Source organism: Schistocerca serialis, chromosome 6 (assembly GCF_023864345.2).
Source record: "Schistocerca serialis cubense isolate TAMUIC-IGC-003099 chromosome 6, iqSchSeri2.2, whole genome shotgun sequence".
Taxonomy (NCBI): Eukaryota; Metazoa; Arthropoda; class Insecta; order Orthoptera; family Acrididae; genus Schistocerca; species Schistocerca serialis.
This window is the reverse complement of record NC_064643.1, coordinates 528,497,491-528,516,032: the sequence shown is the minus strand read 5'-3', so window position 1 is coordinate 528,516,032 and position 18,542 is coordinate 528,497,491. Positions and strand designations below refer to the sequence as shown.

General features: G+C 38.5%; 1 protein-coding gene across 1 annotated transcript in view; it reads left to right on the top strand.

Annotated features, from left to right (window-relative positions):
* Positions 1-18,306, top strand: part of LOC126484041 (uncharacterized) — a 124,963-nt gene extending 106,657 nt beyond the window's left edge. Inside the window, exon 7 of the mRNA XM_050107377.1 lies at positions 14,651-18,306. Within this exon, the coding sequence (XP_049963334.1) occupies positions 14,651-14,812 (162 nt within the window). The 3' untranslated portion in view covers positions 14,813-18,306. The remainder of the gene's footprint in view (positions 1-14,650) is intronic.
* Positions 18,307-18,542: the final 236 nt, after the last annotated feature.

Genomic DNA, 18,542 nt, shown 5'->3' with positions numbered 1-18,542 from the left:
CGGGAGTGAAGCTGTACATCATGCAGCCTATTGCGCAGTTTGAGTTGTAACATGACATCCTGTGGCTGCAAGAAAAACATTATTCAACATGGTGGCATTGCTGTTAGGGTCCCTCCGAGCCATCATCTGTAGTTAGTGATCATCCACTGCAGTAGTAGCCCTTGGGTGGCCTGAGCGAGACATATCATTGACAGTTCCTGTCTCTCTGTATCTCCTCCATGTCCAAACAACATCACTTTGGTTCAGTCTGAGACGCATGGACACTTCCATTGTTGAGAGCCCTTCCTGGCACAAAGTAACAATGTGGACATGATTAAACTGTGGTATTGGCCATCTAGGCATGGTTTAACTATGATAGCACAAGCCATGCATTTCCTTCTTGGTGGAATGATTGAAACTGATTGGTTGTTGGGCCCCCTCCATCTATTAAGCACTGCTCAATCATGGTTGTTTACATCTTTGGGCGAGTTTAGTGACATCTCCCAACAGTCAAAGGGACTGTGTCTGTGATACAATATCCACAGTCAATGTCTATATTCAGGAGTTCAAAACTTTTTTTGATGTGCGTAGTTCCTGAGGGTTTCATCAAGAGATCTGTCATTTCAGGTCAGATGTTTTTCAATTAATGGAAATTGAGTGCAGGATGGAAGTAAATTTTTGCATCAGGTACACAGAGTTGCCTATTATGAGAAATTCCTTTTTCTCTTTATCCTTTCACTATTTTGTGACTAATTTTTGCTTTTGTTGTATGTTACCCATATCGACTGATATTTACCTACTGGTTTAGAATTTTCAGCTAGTTCTTCTTCAGTAACTGCTATGGATGTGTTTGCTGATACCTGGGATTCATCACTTTGCAGGCTTTGGTGGTTATATTTTCTTGTTTCACTGTGCATGCTTTTGAGGCTTCACTTTACCACTAGAAAATTCACACACTTACATATTTTACTACTCTTCAGCTCAAGATTTTCATCCTTCAGTAATGATAGTTCATGTATCAGTATAGCAGTGTCAATTTGTAGCACTTTAATAATGTTATCTTCTGTATTTATTGCTATTGCCAGAGGTACTGAATTGAATTAAACTTTATTTGATCCTGTAGGGCTGCATTTTGTACAGCAAATGCACGTATAGTATAGGATGCATGAAGAACAGAAAACATCCATTATCACTTACTGCCTAAAGAGCAACCACTTTGTTTACACTCTCTAATATTATTGGTTATGTGTTGTTGTTGTGCTATTCAGTCCAAAGACTGCCTTGGGGCAGCTCTCTATGCTAGTCAATCCTCTGCAACTCTCTTCATTTCTGTACAACCACTGAAACCTACAACCATTTGAACCTGCATACTTTATTCAGCCCTTGTTCTCCCTCTACAGTTGTTACTCCCCCACACTTCCCTTTTTTGTGTCATCTCATTGTTTCTGTAGGCTTGTACCATGGGAAGCAAGGAGAGGATGTTGGTTGGTCGCCGGTATACTCTTTCTATAACACCAACTGCACACATATATTAATTGGGTTCTTTATTCATAAGAATAGAAAAATACTTAAGACAGTCCAGGTGTTGTGGTACAAGCTCTCCATAATAGACCATGTTAGCCTCACAACTGGTGAAGTACAAGTCTGCTATGTACACTATTCTGGTCACTACGTACTGCCTATCTCTGAGCTAGAGGCAAAGCTAACTCCTATTGCAACTCCCTCTGGGCTGTGACTGATGACTAGACTAGTTGACTCATTTGATTACTAACTGGAACTCACTAGACCCTCTGGTCTGCAGCGACAATGTCAATACTGGAGGCCAAGAGGGCATTGATGGCGCATTTCTTGCGAGTCTGACTTTGGCCTCTGTCGATCTTCTCACAACCCCTTTGCTGCATAGTGTGCTGGCAACAGCTCACACCAGCACTTACCTCCCCCCTTGAAATATTGCACCACTGTTGTATGGTGAGGCTGCAATTGACAACAAGGAGGGAGGCAAGACGCTGGACTTAGAGATGAGCCAGAAGTCGTAGCTGTGGAGGACGGCGTACTCCCAACCATACCCTTCCATCTGGCTTGCAAGCCAACAGAAACAGCCTCCTGAAAACTGCTGGCAGGGCACACATCCAGGTCTGAGGGTATATCTTGGGGCAAGAATGGCGAGGGCAATGGCGGGTTCAGGTCCATGGGGTCAGCGAGCGAGCACAGCAGGGGTGAGGGCGCATCATCCATCTGCGCCTCCTGGGGTCCCCTGGTCGCACCAGTGGGTGGCTGCGAAAGCCATGCAGTTCCACAAGGTTGTGAATCTGGAGGAAGAAAAGCAGCAGAATCACAGGCAGAATGACAAGCATGAATTTGGCTCTGGTGGCAGCACTGCAAACCATCGGGACCTGCAATTAATTACATATAAGAGCCAATGCGTTCCTGGATCATCCCTCTTTCCCAGCGCCCACAGTTGCCATAAACCATGAATAAAATTGGTGGCACCGGATGCTGTGGTGGACATAGCAAGTGTAGCAGCATCCAATGGAGGTGACTATGCAGAAGTTCCGCCGGTGATGGTCTGTCTCGTGGGTGGAAGTGATAAGAGGCAAAAGAGAGTTGCAGTGCCTGTTCCAGTGTGTGGGTAGTGTGAACCTTGGCCATATGTTGCTTGAAAGTATGTATAAAGCATTCTGCTTCTCCATTGGACTGCAGGAGAAATGGAGCACTTGTTAGATGACGAATGCCATTGCGTTCACTGTTCAAAATCACTTGAACTGAACTGTTGTCTATTGTCTGAAACAAGTACTTCTGGCAAACCTTTGATACAAAATATTAAGGACAATGTTTGAATGGTGCTACATGATGTAGTAGAAGCTGTAGGCACTGCAAATGCAAACTCGCTAAAAGTGCCTACCACTGCAAAGCCTATATGCAGACGTTGCCACGGCAATTGTGTCTTAAGCCAAACTGAGAATGCCTGTGGTGGAGCAGATTGGTTCTCTGCTTATGGGCAACACTGTGATGTCATCTGCTCAATATGCCTGCCAAGTACAGTGCCGGTGTCCTAATTGTTTAGTGCAAACAGCTCCCCAATATCCTTGGTGGAGCAACCACAATACATCCTTTTGCAACACTTTGTGAATAAGCAAATGGGATTTCCATTGTCATTCTGAACTGGAATCACACCCTGTTGAACTGAAAGATTATCCCGATGTGCAAAATATCAGCACACAACTGCTGTACTGTTCAATGAACGAGACTAAGACATGCGAATATAATGCATCAAAATCTTCAGATCTGGGTCTGCTTCAATGGCCTGTGCAATTTTTCTGTAGTGCAAGGGAAAAGATTCCAAGCAATTCAGAGTCCTGCACATCAATTTGGCAGATGCATCAAAATCTGCGTTTGGGCCAATAGGAAGGCAAGATGGGGCGTAGGTCTGTACACAATTTCATACTGTGAAAGCAATAAAGCCCATCATTGTAACTTTTGAACAGTGTGTGTAGGAACCGGCTTTGATGGATGAAACAAGGACTGCAGAGGCTTGTGATCTGCCACTAAATAGAACTTTGAGTCATACAAATAGTGATGGAATTTTGTCACACCATACGCAATAGCAAGAGCTTCATTTTCAGTTTGAGAATAATTGTACTGAGTTTTATTTAACATCTTTGAGGCAAAAGCAATATGTTTGTCCTGTGCACCAATTCTGTGCAAAAGAACAGGGCCAATTCCGTAGGAAAAAGTGTTGACTTGCAAACTACTGGCTTGGCAGGATGAAAATGTACTAGACATCTGTCACTGAACAAGGCATTTTTGAGTTTCTGAAATGCATCTTGACAATCTTTAGTCCACACAAAAAGTACATTTTTGCGATGCAAACGATGCAATGGAGCCACAACCTGAGCGGCATTTGGTATGAACAGAGTGTAGTACGTCATCTTGCCTAGTACTGACTGCAGTTCAGACACATTGCGAGGAACAGGCAGGTCATGGATTGCAAGCAAATGACATTGGAGGGGGTGTGCACCATGACTGTTTATCTCATGACATAAGTACTGTAGTTTGAAAAAAGTCACACTTTTTGAGATGACACTTGAGTCCTCTTCTGAAAACTACAACAAAAAAATAGTATGCAAACTGCCAATGTGTTCCTCTGGTGTACGACCTGAGACAACAATGCCATCAAGGTAGTTTGAACAAAATGGCATTTTTTCAGTCAGCTGTTTCAAGTAATGTTGAAAAGTAGCATGTGTGGAAGCACTGCCAAAAGGCAAACACAAATACTTGAACAGTCCTAAGTATGTATTTACAACAAACTCTTTCTGTGATTTTGCATCCAATGGAATCTGCAAGCAAGCATCATGCAAATCTATCTCAGAAAAGTAACATCCTGCACCAAGCCTGTCCATGAGTTCCTCAGGGGGAGGTAATGGTTACTGCCTGTGGGTTGACTGTAGATTTGAAGTCAACGCAAAAGTGAATGTGACCAGAAGGCTTAGGCAACAAAACAAGAGGATTTGCCCATTCATTAGCCTGAATGGGAGCAATTACACCATTATCTTGCAAGTCTTTCAATTCACTGACAACTTTGTCTCTTAAAGCAATCGGAACAGGGCAGGCCCAAAAAAACTTAAGCTGTACATTGTCTTTCAAAGTAACATATGCTACCAAGTTATTAGCTTTTCCCATGTCTTCTGAAAATAGTTCAGGAAATTCCTTAAACAAGCTAGCTAAATTGTCTTTTGGATCACAAGCTGATATGGAAAGTATATGGTCGTGGATGCTAAGGCCAAAAAATTAAATGCATCTAAACCAAATATGTTCTCACTGTCTCTTGATTTCAACACAGTAAAATTCACTGTGCTAGTGTGAGATTTGTAAGTGGCAGGCAAACGACATTGTCGAAGCACCGGAATTTCCTGTCCATTGTAAGCAGTGAGATGCTTGCTAGGTTTAGAAAGGCTTGGTGAGACTAACTGTCGCATGATTAAACAAAGTTATTGATGCACCCCCTCCCCCCCATGAACCATGGACCTTGCCGTTGGTGGGGAGGCTTCCGTGCCTCAGCGATACAGATAGCTGTACCGTAAGTGGAACCACAATGGAGGGGTATCTGTCGAGCGGCCAGACAAATGTGTGGTTCCTGAAGAGGGACAGCAGCCTTTTCAGTAGTTGCAAGGGCAACAGTCTGGATGATTGACCGATCTGGCCTTGTAACACTAACCAAAACGGCCTTGCTGTGCTGCTACTGCGAACGGCTGAAAGCAAGGGGAAACCATGGCCGTAATTTTTCCCGAGGGCATGCAGCTTTACTGTATGGTTAAATGATGATGGCGTCCTCTTGGGTAAAATATTCCGGAGGTAAAATAGTTCCCCATTCGGATCTCCGGGCGGGGACTACTCAAGAGGATGTCGTTATCGGGAGAAAGAAAACTGGCGTTCTACGGATCAGAGCGTGGAATGTCAGATCCCTTAATCGGGCAGGTAGGTTAGAAAATTTAAAAAGGGAAATGGATAGGTTAAAGTTAGATATAGTGGGAATTAGTGAAGTTCGGTGGCAGGAGGAACAAGACTTCTGGTCAGGTGACTATAGGATTATAAACACAAAATCAAATAGGGGTAATGCAGTAGTAGGTTTAATAATGAATAGGAAAATAGGAATGCGGTGGCAAAGATAAATACGAAGCCCATGCCTACTACAGTAATACAAGTTTATATGCCAACTAGCTCTGCAGATGACGAAGAAATTGAAGAAATGTGTGATGAAATAAAAGAAATTGTTCAGATAGTGAAGGGTGACGAAAATTTAATAGTCATGGGTGACTGGAATTCGGTAGTAGGAAAAGGGAGAGAAGGAAATGTAGTAGGTGAATATGGATTGGGGCTAAGAAATGAAAGAGGAAGCCGTCTGGTAGAATTTTGCACGGAGCATAAGTTAATCATAGCTAACACTTGGTTCAAGAATCATAAAAGAAGGTTGTATACATGGAAGAATCCTGGAGATACTAAAAGGTATCAGATAGATTATATAATGGTAAGACAGAGATTTAGGAACCAGGTTTTAAATTGTAAGACATTTCCAGGAGCAGATGTGGACTCTGACCACAATCTATTGCTTATGATCTGTAGATTAAAACTGAAGAAACTGCAAAAAGGTGGGAATTTAAGGAGATGGGACCTGGATAAACTGACTAAACCAGAGGTTGTACAGAGTTTCAGGGACAGCATAAGGGAACAATTGACAGGAATGGGGGAAAGAAATACAATAGAAGAAGAATGGGTAGCTCTGAGGGATGAAGTAGTGAAGGCAGCAGAGGATCAAGTAGGTAAAAAGACGAGGGCTAGTAGAAATCCTTGGGTAACAGAAGATATATTGAATTTAATTGATGAAAGGAGAAAATATAAAAATGCAGTAAGTGAAGCAGGCAAAAAGGAATACAAACGTTTCAAAAATGAGATCGACAGGAAGTGCAAAATGGCTAAGCAGGGATGGCTAGAGGACAAATGTAAGGATGTAGAAGTGAGTATCACTAGGGGTAAGATAGATACTGCCTACAGGAAAATTAAAGAGACCTTTGGAGATAAGAGAACCACTTGCATGAACATCAAGAGCTCAGATGGAAACCCAGTTCTAAGCAAAGAAGGGAAAGCGGAAAGGTGGAAGGAGTATATAGAGGGTCTATACAAGGGCGATGTACTTGAAGACAATATTATGAAAATGGAAGAGGATGTAAATGAAGATGAAATGGGAGATACGATACTGCGTGAAGAGTTTGACAGAGCACTGAAAGACCTGAGTCGAAACAAGGCCCCCGGAGTAGATAACATTCCATTAGAACTACTGATGGCCTTGGGAGAGCCCGTCCTGACAAAACTCTACCATCTGGTGAGCAAGATGCATGAAACAGGCGAAATACCCTCAGACTTCAAGAAGAATATAATAATTCCAATCCCAAAGAAAGCAGGTGTTGACAGATGTGAAAATTACCGAACTATCAGTTTAATAAGTCACAGCTGCAAAATACTAATGCGAATTCTTTACAGACGAATGGAAAAACTAGTAGAAGCCGACCTCGGGGAAGATCAGTTTGGATTCCGTAGAAATGTTGGAACACTTGAGGCAATACTGACCCTACGACTTATCTTAGAAGCTAGACTAAGGAAGGGCAAACCTACATTTCTAGCATTTGTAGACTTAGAGAAAGCTTTTGACAATGTTGACTGGAATACTCTCTTTCAAATTCTGAAGGTGGCAGGGGTAAAATACAGGGAGCGAAAGGCTATTTACAATTTGTGCAGAAACCAGATGGTAGTTATAAGAGTCGAGGGGCATGAAAGGGAAGCAGTGGTTGGGAAGGGAGTGAGACAGGGTGTGGGTTTTAAGGGAGAGGGTAAGGAGTCATTCCAATCCCGGGAGCGGAAAGACTTACCTTAGGGGGAAAAAAGGACAGGTATACACTCGCGCGCGCACACACACACACACACACACACACACACACACACACACACACACACACATATCCATCCACACATACACAGCCACAAGCAGACATATATGTAGTTGTGTAAAATCTGAATATTTGTAATAGGTACGATGCAACACCCAATATTGTGAATATTGTGCCTTATTAGGTACAATGGTACATTTGTATCATGTATATGTAATCACATATGTATATATGACTGTACTAAACTTATAAAAAAATACTATGACGTTTGCAAAAGACACCAGTTGGTGTCTCCATGCAAAAAAATAATAAATAAAATTATTTCTCAGCAATAGTGTGGGAGGGTTGTTATTATGTAATTGTTTACCAAAGGCTTTGAAATGCTCTCTGGAATTGGTTTTGTAGTAGTTTCCTTCAAAGGAACTCAGTGGATCATTTTGATATTGCCACTTTGTTTTTCCGATAATTTCAGAGAATTTATTTCTGGTGTTTTTGAGGTTATGTGCATTTTCTTCTGTTTTGTGAGTTCGAAATTTTGTCCAAGCTTGATGTCTTTTATCATTAATTTCATCACATAGTCCACCATGCTTTTTTTTTTTTTTTTTTTTTTTTTTTTTTTTTTTTTTTTTTTGGGGGGGGGGGGGGGGCAATTCTTCAGCATGTTGTTTTAGAATTGGTATTTGTTCCTCAGGATTGTTTATTACTACTGTATTTTGTGTGCTTTTCTGGTATTTGTCATTTTTGATTAACTTATGTGGGTCATACTTTCTTTTATCTACAATTGCTCTCTGTCTTTTTTCCCCTTAATGGGGTGAATTTGATCATGATTTTGACCAAGTAATGATCTGAATCTGTGTCTGTTCTTCTCAGTACTTTAACATTTTATTAAAGAATTTATCCATCCGGACAAGGGGATATTTCCATGTCACACATTTGCTTGGTTTTCCTTTAAAATATGTAGATTTAGAGATGAGACCACGTGTTCTGCAAATTTCAATGGGTCTTTGATTATATGGAACCCTACTTTCCAATTTTGTCTCTGTGCTTTTTTTCCTTTCCCCAGTTATGATCTTTACATTGTCTGATCCAAAAGATCCCAGGATTTTTCTACTTCTACCATAGTTCTTGTTAGAAAATTTTTCTCATTGGTCGGGGTATGGATGTATATGATAGTATAAATCTTCTTTGTGGTTTTCAGAGTTAAAGTTGTGATTTGTGAAGAAATAGTTTTAAAATCAGATATTGAATCTATAATTTTAAATGTACTATATAAATCATGTTTCAAATTGTGGGCACTGTTTCATAACTCTTTGTCCTGGTTTTTCAGTGTAAATTCTATAACCTTGAGATTCAAATGGATCTTCTGTTGTATTTATCATTTCTGTTTTGTCTGTCCAATTCATTTTTGAGCTTTCCAGAGTTCAGTAAAGAGTTTATGTTACGTGTTTCAATGTGGTTAATGTTTTTATGTTTTATTTTGGCCTTATGAACTTGATGAGGATTGAGTGATTTCAAATGCTCAGGTTCATTTGAGTCTGATAGTTGGCTACCACCGAATCCAATGTAGACTTCTCCTTTCCTTCTGAGCTGGATGGTGGAAATTTTTCTCTAAAAAACCTTTCCGTGTTTGAATGTCAGAGGCTATCTACAGATATAAATAATATTTCCAATAAACTTCTAAAGGCCTGCTCAGATCAATTATTCAAAGTTTTGGCCTACTTATTTAATACATCTTTGACTCAGGATGCCTTCCCAGATAGAATGAAATTTGCTATAGTGAATCCTCTACACAAAACAGGAGACTCTATTCCAGTTACAAGCTATCATCCCAATCTCTCTTGAGCAGCTTCATGAAAATTCTTGAGAAAATACTGTATTCCAGAACTCTGAGGAATCTCAAAAACTTTGACATCATCAGTGAAAGATAATTTTGTTTCCAAAAAGGTATGTCTACAATTGAAGCTGTATTTCCTTTCACAGGTGACAAAAAGAGAATCCAGTTGGGATATTTTGTGATATTTCTAAGGCCTTCAACTGTGAGAATCACAAAATACTTCTCTACATAGGGTGGCACTATGGTACCAGAGGGACAGTGAGAATCTGACTCCAAGATTGGAAGTGTAAGGTAGCTTTGGATGACAGCAGCAAAGTGAGTGACAGGGTAGAGTCTGACAGAGGCAATGTACTCTGTGGAGTCCCCCAGGGGTCCTTTGTTTGCTGCAGTTTCTCATATATATATAAATGATTTACCTTTTCCATACCAAACATGCAAGTTCACTATGTTTGCTGGCAATAATAGCACTGCAACAGAAAGCAGTCCAATAATCTAGGGGCTGATTCTAACAAATTACTTTCAGAAATCCTAACCTGATTTAAAGTAAACTCACTGCCAATAAACGTGAACAAAACTAATTAGTATAAACATGGTGCCTCCAGTCACAAAAACTGGAAGGAGAAATACAAAGGGTACAATGTACCAAATTACTTACTTTCAGTACTTTCCCTCTGTTATGTGCTGTAGAATTATCTTCTGGATCAATTCATCTCCATTAAAGGAAACTTTCTTTCTGCAGAAAAAGGTTGTCTGAATTATGCGCAAATTTTCCTCCGAAAGTCTCCTGTCATAATCTTTTTAGGAAACTTGGGATGCATGCTACAACTTCCCAATACATTTATTACATTATTAGCTTGATGGTCCCATGTACCATGAAAGCAATGAAATGTACCTTGATCAGAATACAAGAAGGAACACTACTGTCAACTGTGATTACAAAAATCTTACCTCAAGTAGAGAAAGGTGTATTAAAATATTTAATAAAGTAAACTCCATCCAAACAGGCCTCAGAAGGCCCAGTGGTATTGACTAACTATGTCATCCTTAGCCTATTGGCATTATTGGACGTGGATATGGAGAGGCATGTGGTCAGCACACCACTCTCCCAGCCATAGTCAGTTTTCATGATTGGAACCACTACCTCTCAGTCAAGTAGCTCCTCAATTAGTCTTGCAAGGGTTTAGGGCACCCCACTTCCTGACAGCGCTTGGCAGACTGGACGGTGACCCACCCAAGTGCTAGCTAAGCCCAACAGCACTGGTGATCTGACAGGAACCTGTGTTACCACTGTGGCAAGGCCATTGGCCCGAAATATTTAATACACTGCCAAATAACATTCTAGGTCTAAGAGTAGATTAACTAAAAATAAAGTAAAGCCTTACTTGATGAAACTTTTTATTCATTATATGAATTTTTTAACAGAGAAGTATAGTCTTTGTGTTCATAATATTTTTATTTTCTGTTTATTATGTAGTGCCGTTCATCCTTGTATGATGTCTTCTCTTTTAACATTGCTTTTATTTTGTTTTAGTTTTATGTTTTTATTTTCCCTGCAAGTGTTTTTGTAAATGTACTGTACTTCCCTTGTTATATGTTCTATATAATTTATGTTTATATATTGTTTGACTAATTCTGTATCATAGCATCTCACATGCATAATAGGATAATTGGAAATCAAATATAAATAGATAACCACTTTTCAAGATATTATTTATTGCCCTCAACTTAGGGACCGATGGCCTTTGTAGTCTGGTCCCTTCAACCCCCATAAATCAGCCAACTATCCACTCAACTGGTCTCCTAAGTCCTTGTTGCCTCGGGCAAAATTGCAGTCAAACTCAACATGAATGATCAAGTTCAGTAATTAACCCATTTATTCATGCATTTTGTTTTGTATATCACACAATCAAGAGGAGCCTTTAGGGATGTGGAATAAATTAATTTATAAATTGACAGACAAAAGCAGACACACTAGATTATGTCTGTAACGTGTACAAACAATCAATTATAAGTGCTACAAATTAACAAACATGAATTATTTGTAATTTACTGCTTTTTAATATATTATAAGTGAGGATTTTTATACATTTTAGGAGAAAGGTACCTACTTTTAAAGAAGAAAAAGACATTTCTCTTCCTCTTACACTGCTCATAGTAAGCATTCACAAAGTTTCAATAGTTGCAGAGAAAGCTATCAGCTGTACAAATATTGCAAAAGTTAAAACTTGTTTAGTGTGAATAACATTATTATGAACTTGCAGTTTTCATTTTATTAGATCTATGGGCAAAATTCCAGTAAACAACAACATTTTTTCTCACAAACAGCATTTTTGTATGTTTATAATTGTTTCTAGCATCACTGGTAATGCAGGGTGCCCTTGTGAATGCCTCCTGATTCCCAAGTGTAGTTAAAAAACTATGAGACACAAATACTTCTAGTTTACAAGTTTAGTACAAGCAATTAATACACTTCTACAGGGGTTCATTTCATAATGCTTCAAACATGTAGACAATACTCTATCTCATCCCATATTTCCACAAGCATGTCTGTCATGGAGGCTATGCCATTTGTAATTCCTCTGGAGAGATCACTGAGGTCATGTAAAGATGAGGTGTACTCACAGTCTTTCAAACAATGCTGCGGGAAGAAATCTAAAGGATTTTTAGCATATTGCAGCCCCGTCAGCAACTGTGATAGACTAAAAGTTTGAAAAATCAGCCTCAGTTACCCAAAATTTTCTGGTTTTTACCAGGTTTCAGCTGAAACCTGGTAAAGACCAGAAAATTTGCACAACTGAGGCTGATTCTTCAAAATATTATTGAATTCACAGGGATATGTCTGGAGATTGCAGTGCCTGCTTGATCGGGCTATCGTCCAATCAATCATGGTGGAAATGTTTGGACCAGGAAGTCCAAATATATAAACTACAGTTTGGTGGTGCACTTTCAAGCTGGAAGGTCACATTTGACTAAGACAAAGAAGCACAGCTGAATGATAGCAATTTGCTCAAGCATGTTCAGATAAATATTTCATATTAGTGTTTTTTGACGAAGAAAAATTGTCGAACAATGCCGTCTTTCATCAGCATCACCAAACATTCACATTTTTGCTGTCTCTGAATTTCCAGTAAACTGTAGACATTTTCTGATCTTAGATGTGAATGTTGTGTTGATAAACAATCCCACATGTGTGGAAGGTTGCTTTGTTTACAAAAGACAATGGTTCCTAGATAGTAGGTGTTTTGCTCAGTCAGATGCAACATTTCAGTAGCATATTTGAGTGAAGCTGCAAGTTGTTTCAATTTAATACTTGCACAATTTGAGCTTTGTAAGTGTACCAACAAAGTCATTAATGCACTACCTTGTGAATTGTTCAGTGAGGGCTGCTCAGCTCACATGATGCTTGGTAAATTGACTTTGATGGGCTTCTTTGGTAGGTCTCTCTGATGTCCTCTAGCAGTTCATCAAATGTGGATTTTCTACAACAACATGACTGTCTGTTTACACTCCCAATAGCTAGAAACTTGTCATACCAAGCCTTAATCATCTTAACATCTGGCAGCTGTCTTTGAAATCCACATCGGAAATTTCTTTCGACAGCAATGGGTGATTTCATTTCCACATATCACAACATGCAATGGGCTACCTTTGATCTGTAGCCATTTCTAGTACCGTATTTACTCGAATCTAAGCCACACTCGAATCTAAGCCGCACCTGAAAAATGAGACTCGAAATCAAGGAAAAAAATTTTTCCCGAATCTAAGCCGCACCTGAAATTTGAGACTCGAAATTCAAGGGGAGAGAAAAGTTTTAGGTCGCACCTCCAAATCGAAACAAAGTTCGTCTAGTTGTAATATGAGACACAATTTAGGTCGAATGAATGACGATACAGCTGCAGTAGTTTGGTTCGAGTCGTAAGCTTAGCAGTTACGGTTTACCAGGTAGCCATTGCTACGCGTCACGCGCTCCGTCCGTATTTATACGGATATCCTTCCTTTTTCACGTGCTTCGTCTGGTTTGAATTGATTGCTTATTTTTCTTTGATCTGATAAGTGCCGTTCTCTTTATTATAGGTGTTTACGTCACTCCAAGCAGAAAATGCATTACTGCACTGGCATTGTTTGTCGCATTCTGATAGTGCGTGTTTACGGCCTGTCGCCGCTCGCGGCGTGGCTTGCTTTTGTGCGCGCTACCGCCGCTTGCAAATAAAAAATAGAGAGGAGTCATCTCATTAGCGAAACATTTGTTGTTACTTACACTACTGCTTTCTTTGATAATGATCAACAAGAACCAAATAACAGACTGCGTATGATAGATGATGTTCTGAACGAAATTTTAGCGAAAATTTTTCTCCGTTCCAAAATCTTTGCAGGCGCCTCTTTAGTTCATTACATTCTGCACAGAAAAGAGACATCTTAGATTTAAAAATCTAGTCAGTTGCCGTGCTTCATTTCTGACTGTATCACTATCAGGCATAAGAATAATACGAATATAAACATGACATGACATGATATGTATATTCTTCCCCGTTTGCTGTTGTCTCACTCTAGTTTCGTAGTTTATTAGGCAGACAGGATTTAAATGAGATAGTAGCAAACACGAAACAATACATGGCAAAATGTTCATATTCGTATTAATCTTATGGCGAAGAGAATACTACATGTGATTCACAATTCATAAAAGCTCCTATTAGCAACCATCTCTTCTCACAGGTAGGAAAAAATTCAGAACGTAGAGTTGGCCGTATTGACAAACATCCCAAACAGTCTTGCCAGTCGGATTTTCATAGTACATTGAAATGCTGCTACATTCGAAGATCAACAATACAGAATTTGTATTTACTTCGTTGGATAATGTACCAAAATGCAGTGGTCGAAACTCTGGGCGGAGGAAAAAGGCTCGTCTTCCACTTTTTTTTTAAATTTATTTACTGACGCAGAGATTTTGGTGCCAGTATGTATCTTTGTGCCTACAAAGCATGCCTGTGTGGGGCTACATATATTCGACGGCAGAAGTTAGTTGTGGCGGCACCCACCAACATTTTTCAGAACTCCCGCTTGCTTTGCACTCAATTCTAAGCCGCAGGGGGTTTTTTGGATTACAAAAACCGGAAAAAGTGCGGCTTAGATTCGAGTAAATATGGTAATTATTTAGCACTTGAAACAAAATGAAAAGAATCATTTGGAATAAATCTGCACAGACTTTCTGATTTGCTTTACATGATGCTGCAAACCCTATTACCTGTATCACAAGTTTTTAAAATCGCATTAGGAAATCAAGAAAGTTTCATGTGGACACCCTGTATTTTTAATACGATAAATGCATGGAATTGTATAAAATGGAATCGTTGCCAAACAGAGAGGAAATATATTTAACAACTGTAATTATAATTTTCAGATCACTGAGCTTCATACGGCAAGTATCAACAGTGACAGAGTCTGCGCTAGAAACCTCCACATCGCAAGTTCTGTGTGGGGTGTGTTGCATGTGAGTGAATACGCACGTCGCATGCTCAAGGCAACCACTAGTGGAGGTGGACAGCCACCGGACAGTGACTAGAAAGAAGGAACATCACACCTCCATAACATGTGATTTGAAATTACATGTAAATATTACTGTTCCCATCAGTCCTTGGAGTATTATTACAACAGGAGATGAATAATTTCATGGATTAATTTAACTTATTGTGAACTGTGGGAGGCACCTGCAACAGCAAGACTAGAGAGATTTTGGCAGAGGATTTTTCTGTACTTATTTCATAAAGCAAGGGAATAGATTTTTGCCTCAAAGTGATTGAAGTGTGAATAATATACTCATAATTTTTACCCTAGGTGTTGCCTTCCAATGTTTAAAGCTGTAATGTGGGAGACAAGTTTCGTGATGATATTAGAAATGTTGTCAAGAGTAAAGGATTGCAGATTTGGATAGACAGAGCTTTATTTCATTCCAAAATAGCCACTGTCATTGCAAGCATACTGAGTTTATACTGTTCCATGAGATTAACTATTAGAGAGAATTTATGCAGAATAAAAATTGATGGTTTTAAAGAAAATAGTATGTAAGCTTAAGGAATTTTAATGTTGAGATCATCATAAAAATATGTATGATCATTTTGCTTGTGTATGAGCCATTTTAATTTAGTTCAAGTTAGGATATTCCTATTACTCATTAGCTGCCTATAGATATCTTTTCTTTACTTTTGAAACCTCTCATGTGAGGCAAGATCAACTGGATTAACTGTTGGGAGCCTGACTGTATAAGAAAGTAAATAGAGCATTTTTAGTGCTAGTTGTTACGTCCACTGGGGTACTGGATATCAGTCAGGTAATATAAAGATGTGTTCTTTGCTGCAGATTAAAATTGTACTGTGTGTGTGTGTTTTCATAAGACTGAAACAGCACAAAAGAATTTATTGACTGTTAAATCTGGCTTCATGATCATGGTTACTCTCTAGAAAACTTAGATTTGCTATTCTTTGTTAGCAGTCTAGTAATAACACGAGTGTCTGTATCTTGCAGATTGTAAGGAGAGTTCATGCTGCTGGATGCTAGATTCTGTATCTTACAGATGGGTGTGACTTGAAGAAAGAGGATTTTTATAAAAACAAATTGAGGACAAACATAACTTAAATTTATCCTGTTTTTTAATTGTTAGAGCTCCCTTTTTCATCATCTTACATAACCACAATCTTATAAAAAGAAAACTGGATTAATAAGAAGTGATCAAATTACAAAATATAGTGACTAAACAGTTACAGTAGCATAATGCCTTTTTGCCATGACTGGTTTCAGTGAATGTTTAGTCGTTGTGAGCACGTTCAATCAGCAGACCATCATCAGACAGATCTGAAGCATCAGTAATTAGGGCATCGAGGTAATACTGAAACATATCCCTCAACTGTTGAGCAGAGACTTCTGCTGCACCAAGTAAATGTGACTGAGACAATTTTTTACAAATTACTAAGTAGTCATCACCAGCTTCCCATGAAATGTCCTACCTTTAATGAGTTGTGGTGAATGAAGTCTCTCTAGAATAAGTATTCCTGAAGCACACAGTTGCATACAAATGTACTAGTTAAAGATGCAGAATCTGCACTAGACACTGTGAGTCCATGCTCCTCAGACTCAATATGTGTGGAAGAAACTGTAATTCCCCTATTTTTTGAAATGTAGTTTTTCAATTAATAAAATTACACAGTGACTGCACTGAATTACTGTTGTGATTGTTGCAGCAATCATATTCAGATTATAATTACTAGCATGTCAGTATATTAACAAGTTATTACATGTTCAGGTGCAAAACTGAATTCGATACAATGGAATAACTGTGTGATTTTGTTGACTGAATAAACATAAAAGTGGTATATCTTTTCAGCACAACACAGTACATTGCTCTCCAAAAATTTCCTGTTGTATGTGTATGCTGTTATATGCTTCATAACTATTCTAGAAGTACGCTCATTGTTCAGATATTCATTAAAAGTAACATTTTGTGGAAACCTGATTATGAGCAGTCACTACTCGAAAGAGGTCATGGCAATACTGGATTGTGCAATTAGAACTGCTTTTAAATTACAACAGACTTCTACACTTAATGATATGTCCTTGCATCTTATAGTAATCATGGAAAAAACAGTTAATTATAGAAATAAAATTTGTATATATTTACTGGATGAACCATGGAAGCAATGTGAGTCTGTTCAAATGAATCCTTAGTTAAAATACAGCTTCTATTCCTTTCCGATACCAAAATGTTCATGTTGTTGCCTGCTGGTTTTTAGTAAAAACTGAACAGATTATTTTCAGTCGCTGGTTTTCTCATCCTCACAGGGATGAGGAATGGAGGAGTAATAGCCTGCAGGCATAAACATTACTGATTAAAAAAGTTATGGTTTCTGTCATGGGATTATCTAACATTTAACAGTGTAAAATGGTAGGGATACAGAGCTAAACTGAATGTGTAAGAGTTTCTGTCACTGGACATGAAAACATTTTCATTTGGTGCCACTTGTTGTCAACAAAAGAATTTTTTCTGTTGAAAAATTGCAGTTTTAACTATAGTGCTTTACATCATTTATCTCAAATTTAACAAGACATGTTATTTGAACGATAGTCATCATGCTGAAGAATTTTAAATGGCTTAGCTATTACTTTGATGAGGGTACCCAAATGTATCTAGTAATATGGAAGTTCTTTTTACATGAGTAATATTATTTTAATATGTGGTGACCATTCCTGTATTTTGTTAAAAATATATTTCATTGTGAACTAAAATAAAATGTTTATAGCTTTTAGTCTTTCTACTGTATGGTGCTCTTTGATTATTCATGTTTGCAACCACTGCTTGGAACTAGTGCCTTTGCTTGCTTTACGATGGAGGAATCTAATTTATATACTGTAAGTTACTTTATGTGAATTATTGTGTAATGTCGTTATAGTTGTCTGATACTGACAGCTTCATATCATCATCTTGCCTCAACTTCTGATATATTCATGCCAAAGAATTACAGTATTGTTCTTTCATGCATGATTTCTCTGTTTTGAGATAGTATCACCTGGAGTTACTATCCATGACTATACTGCACTTGTCCAAATTTTTTTAGTAACTATTTTTCCGTGTTACACAATACGAACTATATTTCATTGAACTGTTTTGTATGATAAACTGTAGATACCATTATGTATTTGTAAAGGCTTTATTTAATGTTTGTGTCTAATTTGTCTCTTTTTTTATATAAAAAGAATTCACTTTTGACCATTCATGACAATTTATGAAGTTTAAATGTTGTAGGAAAGTTCTTGTAGAATGTAGAACATAAATACTTTTGGATTGGAGGAGACCACTCATTGAAAAGCAGATGCATTGAGTTATCCATAGACACACACACACAAAAGAAAGAAATCTTTGGTAGCTTTTGGAGATATTGATGTTCTTTGACAAGCTAGAATAAAAGACACACACACACACACACACACACACACACACACACACACACACACACACAGAGAGAGAGAGAGAGAGAGAGAGAGAGAGAGAGAGAGAGAGAGCCACTAGTTCCTCAAGGGATAACATTAAAAGCTAACAACATACCTTTCCTTTGTTTGTGGCTATCAACAACTCAACACTTCCACTTTTCAATGAGTGGTCTCCTTTAATCCCAAAGTATTTAATTTCTAAAGTTTGTACAACAAATTTTCATAGAGCTTAATGTTGCAAATTGTGTAACATGCTAACCCTCTTACCAAAACAATGACTATATATTTTAGCCAATGTTCTGTTCCATTGCATA